Source organism: Carex rostrata, chromosome 15 (assembly GCF_964058835.1).
Source record: "Carex rostrata chromosome 15, lpCarRost1.2, whole genome shotgun sequence".
In the NCBI taxonomy this organism is placed as follows: Eukaryota; Viridiplantae; Streptophyta; class Magnoliopsida; order Poales; family Cyperaceae; genus Carex; species Carex rostrata.
In genome coordinates this window covers 7,616,792-7,628,927 of record NC_135932.1, presented here as the reverse complement: position 1 = coordinate 7,628,927, position 12,136 = coordinate 7,616,792, and the positions used below count along the sequence as shown (strand labels likewise).

General features: G+C 34.0%; 1 protein-coding gene and 1 long non-coding RNA gene across 2 annotated transcripts; one reads left to right on the top strand and one right to left on the bottom strand.

Annotated features, from left to right (window-relative positions):
* The first annotated feature begins 2,498 nt into the window (after positions 1-2,498).
* On the top strand, positions 2,499-5,898 carry LOC144566742 (uncharacterized). Its single transcript, XR_013515276.1, has 3 exons — positions 2,499-2,750; positions 3,180-4,981; positions 5,258-5,898. It is a non-coding gene; the product is annotated as an uncharacterized LOC144566742 (long non-coding RNA).
* A 1,058-nt stretch (positions 5,899-6,956) lies between these two features.
* Positions 6,957-10,352, bottom strand: LOC144566741 (putative disease resistance protein RGA3). Its single transcript, XM_078316761.1, has 3 exons — positions 10,238-10,352; positions 7,812-9,094; positions 6,957-7,488 (listed from the first exon to the last, which is right to left on the bottom strand). Exons 2-3 carry the CDS (start codon positions 9,064-9,066, stop codon positions 7,151-7,153), a joined length of 1,593 nt encoding a protein of 530 aa, XP_078172887.1. The 5' UTR covers positions 9,067-9,094; positions 10,238-10,352; the 3' UTR covers positions 6,957-7,150.
* Between the last annotated feature and the right edge of the window lie 1,784 nt (positions 10,353-12,136).

Sequence of the window (12,136 nt, the reverse complement as noted above, 5' to 3'; positions counted from 1 at the left end):
GAAAGATATCGGCGATCAACCATATAAAAGGTCAACGGTAATCACTCTAAACTCCGTTAGGATGTCTTCGGATGCTGAAAATCCCACAAGACAAATGGATTCACTGATTTCTTTCTGACTTGCTCACAACAAATCAAAATTAAAAGGATGAAAAGCATCAGTCATTTACCTTCATTGAGAATTATTACACAACAGTAATCAGAAGCGAAGTCAAACTATTGAACTATGAGGATCAAAAACAGAATAAAAATCAATCATATAAAAGTTTTCTATGGAGAATGAAGATCAATTTTACAATACCATAACATTTTACTCTTAATTATATTAAAAATCATAGGTAAATATAAAAAAAATGGGGGTCAATTGACCCTCATATCATTGACCTAAATCTGCTTCTGCACGTAGTGAGCCATGAGACATGAGAAATCTCAATTACAGTTTTGATAAGAAAAAGACAACAAGTTCTTGTTTCGACTCTTTAATACAAAGTGGTTCATAAGAAATTCTTTTTAAAGATGGAACTGTTTTGGCTTATTCTTTTATATTTTCCGTGTTTTAGTATCTCTAGATGCTAATAATAAAAATAACATTTGTTGTATTACTCTAGGCAGCCTAGTCTAGAATTCTAAATGAAAATTATTCTCTTTAAAATTTAATAAATGAATGCGATCATACCAACAACAGCAACGGATCTCATAAACTCCACAGATAGGTAGAAAATATAATTTTTTGGATTAACTGATTTGCTACCTATCTAAATGAATAGTAAAAAATTTTCAAAAAATATAAAATTTGGTCTCCAAACATATATTAATATGGAGAACAAGATGAAGGGTTCGGATTGACCGTTTGGATTTTGAAAACTTAAATATTGAGCTGTAGCACCATAGGTCTCTATGCAACCCATAGCATCTTAGCCTTACTCTATACTAAAATGGGTGACTTCCTGAAAAGTCTGTGTTGCATATCTTTTTAAAGAGAACCAGTCTTGATGTTATGAATATGCGCCATTATATACATGCGAGCAAAAACCAACTTAATTAGCTACTAATTTTCCAAAATAAAATAGGCTCATTTGTTTTGAACAGTGTTGTAAAAAACGTTCGTTTAGTAATCTTTGACGGTGACTAAACTGTTATGAATTTTTCTGACTAATCGGTCGATTATTCTTGATTATTTCCGATTAATCGCTTAGCGGTACACTGTCCGTCCAACGATCAGTCATGCTATGCATATTTACCCCTAGAAGCTAACTTAGCATTATTTAGTGTCAAGATTCAAATTGTGTATTGCTTCCCTAAAGGCTTATGAGAAGCAAGATTTGAAATAAACAAATAATTTGCAATTGATACTATAAAACAGATATATATTTTTGTCTACATTTTTGTATAGATTGCTGCAAATCTGATCTAAATGCATTTTTTTAAAAATCGATTTTTAACAGAACCAATAAATGGTAGGAACTCCTCTTTAGCCGTCCAGCTTCTACTCTCCTCTATTATCTCAGTGAGATTCCAAAATCTATTACTGCATTTAGATAAATGCTCTTTGGAATGCTTAGAAAATGATAAATTAAGATCATGAATAGTAGAATTCTAGCATCTTCTTAGAAGCACTATGCGTACTGTTATCAGATTGACTCCCCAATTCTACCATTCTAACACATAGGACAATGGGAACTATAATATTTGAATTATATTCTTAGAATCCAGAATGAATATACTTCATTATTATTTGCAATATTTGTTTACTATAGACTAAAGGTTGGAGATAGATATAAAATTGACCCTAATACTAATGAATTTTCTCAAAATATTTAAATCTGTCAATTGGATCCTAATATTGTTATGTTTAGCTTACAGAATTTTCTTATATTCAATTTTCCAAATATTTAAATCTGTCATTCATGCACTTAAGGCTCTTCAGGATAAGACTTTGGAGGTCGGGCTTTTGCTACAAAAAGCTTTCTCAAGTTCAATAGATTTTGCCCAAGGTACGCTCTTATCTTCTCAAAAGATTTAGATCAAAATTAAAACCCATTAGACCTATGTTTTTTTTTTAATATTTCCAATATAGATCAATTCGTGCTCCGAGTCCTTTGAAATCAATCCTTCTCTATCCAATTGATAATAAGGGACATGTGTCAAATTGTCCTTATACAATTACACATTAGTGGAAAAACTGGAATCAGGATCGGCTATACGAACAAACCGATACTAATATCTATGTGGATCGGTTTTATTAATAAAACCGATCCTAAAAACTAATCAAATCACAGCCCATGAACTAATAGGATCGGTTTTTAGCTTAGAACCAATCCTGATACAGGATCGGTTCTAAACTAACAACCGATCCTAATTAGTGTAGTATTAGGATCGGTTCTTTGTAATATTACAAACTGATCCTGACGGTTGTTTTGTAATAACCGATTCTAAAAGGTTATTTGGCGCTAGGTTAATTTTCATTTCGCGTTACTTAAGATTTAACAATCAACTTTATCTCCATCTCTCCCTCACATCTCTCTCTCGTGCTCACTTTCTCCCTCTCTCGCGCTCACTGTCTCTCCCTCGTGCTCACTGTCTCCCCGCCTCTCCCCGCCACTGCCTCCACGATGCCTCTCCGCCTCTCGACCCAAACCCTATCTCCCCGCCTCTCCGTAATTTGGTTTTTTGGTGCTTCCCCTGTGCAATTGAAGGGAAATAGAGAGACACAGCGCCTTCAATTTCATGCTTCCTGACTCGCAATCCGTGGTACTTTTCTCAAATTCGTCTCTGATCCGTTTGATTTTTGTACTTTAGTTTTTGCTCTCTATTGTTTTGAACCTTTTTTCTAGAACGAACGAAAAACACAGCAGGTATTACCACCTGTATAATTAAAATCTCAGTAATTTGGTTGAAAGTTTTGAAACTTTTTTTTTCCAAATTGATTAATTTAACTACGTTCTTTCATGGGTAGTTTGGTTTTAGGGTTTTAAATTTCAGTTTAGTTAGTTTTGGTTAGTAGAGTTCACTTTTGTAGAACAAAGATTTCTCTATTGTTTACATTGTGGACATTAATGTGGGATCTGTTTAGGCATAATCTATGGTTTTTGAAACTAAGCCCTAATTTTGTGTCCCTAATGTGAAGTGTGATTTCTTCAAGCATAATCAGTGTTTTATGAAAATCCATGATTTGTAAAGGGTTTGCGATTTGCTTCTCTGGTGCTCGGAGGTGCTATTTTCTGTGGTATGCTGGCTGAATTTTCTGATGGCCGGAGACGATCGAGGCGAGCACCTTGGTGCCGGCCAACTCTTGCTGCCATTTTTGCATTTGGAGCCTTTCTCGGGTAATTTCAAGCATCTTGGGTTCGTCGAAAGTGAACTGTATCAGATTTTATACTTGTACCGGATTTAATGATGGTATTACAGATAAAGGAAAATTAGACAACATTACTTTTAATTTTCTAGACTAGGAATATGATTATGTCATATAGGTTGATATTTAATAATTGTTTGGAATGAGTTAATTTAGGTCCATAGAAGTATATCTTTGATGCATATTTTTTTACTTTTGATTAATCTGAACTTGAGAAGCCTTAAAGGCATGCAATCTGAAAACTGTATGTGAGGATTGGTTCCTTTCTGGTACTGCAAGGCAAGGTCTGGTATAAAATGCCAACATTACCAAAATGCCCCTCAATTGATAACAGAAGAAAGGATGGATCTGGTTTTACTATGTTGATAGCTCACGTTCAACAGCAGGGCCATAACCCTCATAGATCAATAATCTTTTAATTGAACTTAATTTAAAACCTCAACATTGCAAGTTGTTGCCAAAAGAGACAGGTTGATGAAGCTTACGAAGGTTGAAACCATATATCTCATTTGGAGTCTGTAGTGGTTCTTGCTTTGTTGATATAGGATATGTAATTTTTATTTCATCTTTAATGAAACCGGTATTGCTTCCGACATTCTCTAAAAAAAAAAAGATTTTAGTTTGTTCTTGTACTTCCAAAAATTCAGAAAATGAGTCACTAACAGGTGTACCAGTATCGCTGGTACGCATTTTGGTACAGCAGGTTTTGGAGATCTAGCAGGGACGATTACTGGTAAGAATTTTGGTGTGAATCAGTTTCTGGTACAAACTCCGGTACCACTGGTACGATTTCTGTTACGTGCACTGGTACAAATTTTTTTGTTCTATTTTTTTTTTTTAATTTCTGGTACGTACCCAAGATGGATCAGAGGCGAAGCAACAATTATTTTTTTTGTTATATTTTTTAACTTGTGTTTTCTTAGTCTCATTTCATGTTTTTCTTTTCTGTAATTTACATTTAGTTTTTATAGCTCAACTGTATTGAGCTTTGTTTTCTATTTTCAACTTGTAGTGTTGCCTAAGTTGCCTTGTTTTCTCTTGTATCCTCTGTTGATCCTATTTAAACCAATTAGTAGTTCTTTGCCTTGTTCTAAGCACAAGGATAAAAGGATAAAAGTGTCATTTTTATTTAAAGTGAAATAATTTCCTTCTATTATATAGACTTTCCAATCAAAAATTAGAAATGAATTCAATTATTTTCTATTTTTATTCCAATCAACAAAATTCAATTGGAAATCATGTCTATTGAATACTATTGAATTGAAATCAATTCTTTTCCAGCAAATGTAGTGTTCCGATCAGACTATTAATGTTGCTTTCTTTTCTCTCTCTCTCTCTATATATATCACCTTATTAGGTCAAACTGCTAGCATTCGCTATGGAACTGGGTCTATTTCTGATTTCTTGAGTGAAGAACAAGTTACAATCGGTGGTCTTATAGTAAATGATCAGTTTTTTTTTTGTCTTCTTCCTCTTAATTAAGTTTTGCTCTTTTCTTTTCACTATTATTCTGAGTCTCTTTAATACTAAGGAACCTTGTGATAATGAATATTAGTACTGTAGTGCAAAATTGCATCAGAGGCTGAAATCAAGGTGCTTTCTTATTGTCAGACCAAAAGCTGACGAGGTATGATTTTCTTGTCTTATTCTTCACTTTAACTTCCTCACTTCTAAAATTTTGGGTTTTTAGACATTCGCAGGGGATGCAGAGGATGTATGTAACATTCTTCAATATAATTATTAAACCTTTTAATATGCATAGTACTTTGAGATAGCATACCGCTGGTATTGTACCAGTACTGGATTTGTCTCATTATGGTATTAATGCTATCTTTAGAGGCTGTACTAATGATTATTTCTTTTCTTTTGTCAACTTTTAATAATTATGTCTTTGTTATTTTAGGAGGTGGTGGCATCTGACAAAGAAGATGAGGTTGTATCTGACAAAGAAGAGGCTGTTCCTGACAAGGAACAAGAGAATGAAGATTGATTGATAAGTTTTATTACTAACTAGGTGTTTTCTTGTTATAGTGATGATTGTCTTTCTACTTGTAATTGTGGTAGTTGTTAGGGTTGGTGGTATTTGGATTTAAACCCTTGTTTGTGTTTGAATTTAAACCCTGCTTCAATTATATCTAGATTCACAAAAAAAAAACCTGCTTCAATTATTTTCTTGTCAAAGTTCAGGAGCAAAAAAAAAAAAAAAAAAAAAGAGGAATCAGGATCGGTTGTTTTAAACAACCGATTCTGATAGGGTTCTGGAAAAAAAAAAAAAAAAAAAAAAAAAAACAAGATCGGTTTTTTTAAAACAACCGATCCTAATGTATATTTAAAAAAAATCCAAAATAATAACTATCTGGATCGGTTCTTGTATACAGCCAATCCAGATTATATACTATCAAGATCGGTTATTTATAAACAACCGATCCTAATACCACTATTTGGATCGGTTCTTTAACCGATCCAGATTATTGGAGTATTAGTATCGTCTTGATCAGGATCGGTTGTATTCCGATACTAATATGCTTATATAACCGATCCTGATTCTATTTTTTTCACTAGTGACATGTTTACTTTTCTATATATAATTGCAATTTTTACTCCAGCATAATAGTGGGAAAAATAAATAATAAAAAAGCTGAAACAAGTTGGTTTTGTTTCATTACTGGTCACTCTTGCTGTTCGTAATTATCTCTAGAAGCTAATTGAGAATTTGGATGGGGTGGAATGTTGGTGGTATATTCCAATAGAGTCTGGATATTGGTCAAAGACATTTGATGTCTTAAGGGGGCATTGAGGAGTTGTATATTTTATTTATTTGGGGTTTTTTTTCCATGTTCTGTGGAATCAATTTCTAATCTTCGAGTGGCACAAATAATTGAGCTTTATTTGGATGGGGTGGAATCTTGGTGGTATATTTCAATAATCTGGAGATTGGTCAAGGACATTTGATGTCTTAATAGGGCATGAGGAGTTGTATATTTCTTTTTATTTGTGTGCGCTTCTGTTTATTTTTTTGGGGGTTTTTTCCATTTTCTGTTGAATCAATTTGGATGTTCTAATCTTTGAGTGGTACGTGACATACTGAATTTTTTTAGTAGGTTGCTCATATTTTGTTATTCAGAATTAATAATTGCAATCCATGTTCATACAATCGAGCAACAAAGCAAACGTGTTTTCTTAATACCGAAGTGATTTCTGATGTACAGTTCAGATATTGATTGCTCAATTACATAAAAATTTTTTCTTTCCTATTTACTTTGTTGGTTATTTTGTCCTGTTGAATCTCTTTTCTGAATGCAGAGAAGGTCTCAGCTTCATAAGAAATATGGTACTAGAGGTATAGCAATATTGTACAGACAAATAGTAAGAGAGGTTACAAATTTATTGCATGCTCATTTATTTCAATGCATGATTTGGAGATGTTGAGCTATTCTCAGAACTTATTCTAAATGAACTAGAGAGGATTCTCTAAAAAATAAGAATCTGTATAATACGTCGACAGAGAATTAAGTTCTTAATTTGTTTATGTGTAATTTGACCATATGTAAACTAGTACCTGCATGATATGTACTGTTTATGTACTGTTTTTATTTTGTCACTAAATGAAAAACTGATTCTCTCAATTCAAATGATTAATATATTATAATCTCCCAATTTTGTTTTTCTAAACGTCAAACAATATTTACAAACGGTAAAATATTTAGAAAAACGAAATACTACCACCCTTAATTTTCCTTGTATGAAATCCTAAATATTCAAAAATGGAAACACAGTTTTTTCCTAAAGATAAAATTCAAGTACTTTTTTTGGACAAGGTTTCTCTTGTTTTTTTTTGAACTAGGTCGCTCTCATCCCCAGCAAGTTCGCACATTGCGTAGAAGACCAAACTTTCATGTAGATTGAAATGCTTGGTCACCAAAAAGTCCACCTCGTGATTCTTTCCTTCATTAATAACAGGAGTACAATATTTAGGACTAAGAACCATTAGTTCTCTAAAACTTCTATGAAGTACGCCAGATTCTCCATAAGATGTACTCTGCCAAATGCTGTACCCCACCATCCGTAGGCGCTTGGGTAGCAGCTGGGAAATAGTCTCGATCACTGGCCCAATGCCTTTGCTGTACGGAAATAGTGTGCTTAGAGCATCTACATCCCTGAAACTCTTGGAGTTTCTAATCTGATGTGGCAGTTTCTAAACCAGTTTCAGGGATGCAGATGAGTTTCTTATTTAGCAACTTTGTTCCAAAGTTTCTTAATAAGAAACTGTTTATAAACTCTGACGTGGCCAAATAATTGGTTGAAATTCTTTTCTCTTGTAATTTTTTTGCTGATGTGGCAATTAAGAAACTCTAATCTTAGTTTCAGGAATGTGGGAGTTTAGAAACTTTCAGAGACAAAATTTCTAAAAATTAGTTAACAGTTATTTAGAAACTCCAAGAGTTTCACGGATGTAGATGCTCTTAGAAAGCCATCTCGCAAGAAGATGGACCAGAATGGAGCATTCAAATTATCTCTCAGAATCTCACCCAAGATTTTTGCTCCCCAGATTGATCCATTCACCTTCTTTGCTATCTCCTCTCCCATTTTTGCCAACTCAGGATGGTCCTCTGCGTCAGCACTACCAAAAGCATGCTCCTTGAAAAACAACATATACTCGTCCTCAGAAAATCCTTCCATCATGATTGGCTTCACTGTCCCAACGGCTCTAATGCTCTTGTACTCGGCATAACTCCAACTACCGCTTATAAAAATTACCTTGCTTCCTTGTTTTGCACATCTTAGGCAACCCAACAGGGCATTCCAAATCTCAGAATCAACAAACTGAACATCATCCATTACGAGAAGAAGTCTCTCTGAGCTGAGGTTCTGCTTAAGCATTGCTAATAACGTTTTCTCATCAAAATTAGTTATCCAAGTATTGGTTAATTCCTTTAGAATTATTTGCAAAATCAGAGGAGGAGAAGATAATTTATCACCAGAATAATCAATCTGTGAAAACTGAGTGTAAATTTTCAAGGAAAATTGATTTTGCACCTTTGGATCATAGAAACAGTGAAGGGCAAGAGTGGTCTTTCCTACACCATCTGAACCAACTATTGGAAGAATATCCACATTATTTTCACCAGCCATGCTAGGTTGAAACAAGAATTTCATAACTTCCTCTTTTTCCTTGCACCGATTTACTAACCTGGTTGGCTCCATGTAGAGGTACCTTTTCATGGGCCTTTCAGGTAGGACGTTCACCATGAGTAAGAACGCATTCATATCAATACTGTTCACCATTTTCAGAGCATCATGAAGTTCCCTGTGCTTGTCATTATTAAAAAGAAAGGTTCTGATTGTCCGCTGGCGTTTGGCTGGACGACTGATCGGGTCAATAAGTAAATTGCCCGTACCTTCTGTACCAGCTAGCATTGGAGGAAGTGAACTCCAGTTTTTGAAGGTACGATAATAGTACTCCCCACGGTATGCTGCGTTTATTATATCTGCCAACCAGTCGAGCAATTGTTGGTTGGTGATCCGTCGCCCTCTTGCTATAGTGATGGCTGATTTGATTTTGTTCACCTCGTGCTTCAGGCTATACAGGATCACATCGAGTCCCTCCTGCGTCTCGTATCTGCTCATGACCGAGGAGAAAGCACCGCTTACTATCATTCCACCTACTTCTTCCACGGCTCCAGAATAAATCATGCTTGCTGCAGCCCCCATACTGCAGTACGTCCCCCTCCCCTTGTTACTGTTTCAACAAATTGAAATTATGATTGCTTCTATTAGTGTGGTAAATGATAAATTCATACAACTAGTTTATGTTAAAGGTCAAAAGTCTTTTTTCTATCATCAAATTACAACACGAATAATTGTAGATTGGCAAATAGTACTCAACACTACCATGGCTCTGAAGCAGAATCGGTAAGTTAACTGTGGAATAGAAATCAGATGAAGCAGTAGGAATCGGCCAAAATGGAATGAAAACTCAGATTTTTTTTTTCTTTATCAAAAATGCTTGTTTTGTACTCCAAAAAGGAAGAAAAATGTATATAAAAACTAAAAAGTAATTTGTCAAAAATTTGATTTAGACTTGCATCTACAATAAGCCAATAGCTTGTAATTAATTTGCAAAATCGTGAGAATCGCGCTCCAGAGTACAAAACAATTAGTTCAACGAGTAAAACTTAGATATATTTGGGACTATTTTATATGGACATTAGAGGGATTGGGCGTCTCTTTGTGGACCATTCTAGGGCATCATACGAGAGAATCAGCCTTGATCACATCCTGACATATCCGAAAAATTTGGACTCTCCTCAGGTAAGAGAATGTCGGTCCAAATTTTGGAAATCGGTCCGATTCAGACAAAAACTCAGTTGAAAAGGGCCCACCTGGAATCGGCCTATTTCTCCCAGCAATGATGTTAACAATGTTTAATTTCCACGTTTTTCTCGACAATCAGTTGAATTTATTGCACAGCCAACTAAGGAAAGAATTTAGTAAACTGAATTGACCAAACAACTCTTTTGTTGAACAAAGACTATATATTTTGATAATTTTGGTTCACAAACTACATGATTGTTCTAAGTTACTATTGATTTGTTTGTTATTTTTCTTTCTAACTTGGAAGAACTGTCCCAAATAATTCATATTTTCGAGTGGTATTCACAAATTCATCTGCTTAGCATTATTAGCAAGCAAAACAGTATTGTAATTTGTTTTTGGCAATTCACTGCCCCCCACCAATTGAGACTACTTTTTTGGTTTTGCTTAATGGAAATCAAAAGAGGTCATAAGCTGGACATGGGAGTTTAGTTTAAACCTTACTAAAACTTTGGAGCCAATTCAACAAAAAGCACACGATGTCTATTATATATTACATAAAACTCACCTTTATTCTCTTCTGTAGTTGAAAATTCAGTAGCACAATTGAGGAATTTGGTGAAAAAAAAATGTATTTATCAGGAATCACCTTCATTATGCATGGCTATATATATATGGTCTAGGCAACTTAATTATGGGTCCCTCTTTGTTCTTATCACAAAGGAAGGAGGGAGGAAAAAGGGATGAATTAAATGCTGATGAAAGATTTGGCAGGTAACACAAAATGTCTACAAGAATACAATATCCAGGAAGAAGTTAGGAAAAAGGGATGAAATACTGATGTGGACTTTGTTTTAATTGTTATGACATGTGGACTTTGTTTCTCCATGCCTTCCTATGTAAAGAATTGTGACATATGGACTTTGTTTCTCCATACCTTGGTATGTAAAGAATTATGACATGTGGACTTTGTTTTAATTGTTATCAAGTACTTATAGGGGTGCAAACGGATCGGATAGTGCTAAAATCATATCCGTATCCATATTTTTTTTCGGATACGGATACGGATCGGATATTAAACGGATACGGATACGGATCGAATATTTTTCGGATATGGATACGAATACAGATATAATTCGGATTCTTAATTCAATAGGTCTGCTCGATGATGCCATTTAGAGTGATAACCTAAATAATTAGAAAAAAATGGTTACTTTTTCAAACAATAATATATGATGAATTGTGCTACATCCTAGATTCTCTTCAATTTCTAATTTGGAAGTGCAAATAGAGGGAAGACCGATGATAACTCAAGCGTAGGAATAGCATATATAATCAGGTCAAATATAGGATAGAACAATAATTTATAAGAAAGGTAAGAGCATCTTCAATAGTAATTGCTTATGGATTACTTATGCTGATGTGTCAATTATTTTTGTAATTGCTGGGTTGTATGGTTATTGTTTATTTAACAATTGTTGAAAAAAATTGCTTAATAAGAAATCCTTTTCTAAGGATGAGTTGGCCAAATATTTAATTCTAATTGGTCAAGTGAATTATTTGATTGATTGCACCAATGTAGCAGTGGATTGCTTAATTTCTAAAATTTTCATAATTGTTAGTTAACAATTAATTTTAATTGCTGAATTGGAGATGCTCTAATACCAGATGAGTTCAGGTATAAGAACATACCAATACCAGGTGAGTTTAGGTGCCCAATTAGTCTAAAATTGATGCAGGACCCTGTTATTGCCTCTACTGGTCAGGTAATTTTTTGAATTTTACTAAATTTTAGTTTGATTAATAAATCGATGCTTGCAAAACATAAATATTATTGGCAATGTATTTTAAATAAAAAGAAAAATGTAACATTTGAATATTTTCAGACATATGAGCAGGTTTGCATTGAAAAATGGCTTGCATAAGGCCATGGCACATGTCTCTAAAATCTCACTAAGAAACAATACCATAAATAAAAAGATCTAACAAAAATAATAGAAATTGAGTCAAAGCTAAAATCCATCAAAAGTAGTCAAAATTCAATGAGACATCATGAGTCACATGAGCAATAATCTAAAAATAATAATCAAAATTAAACTATTGTTTGACATCAAAAGTAGTCGAACTGTCGAGAAAGGAACTCGTCAAATTCAGTGAAACAAACAAGCAATTTCAAAATAATCTATTTGTGGAAGTTTTTAGCCTCTGCGACAATTTGGGAAACAAATCAACAATTTGAGAAACAAAGCAACAATAATAAGCATCAACTTTACTCCGCCACAATGAAAGAAGAAAGTTCAAAGGTTAGAGATATTATTGTGTTTGATTTTAGAGAAGTCGAAAGGTTACACGGATATCCGTTAAATTAAAAATTACGGATACAGATATTCGTATCCGTATCCACGTAAGTAATATCTGTATCCGCAAATTATTTGTATCCGCAAAAAATTGGATACGGATCCGGATT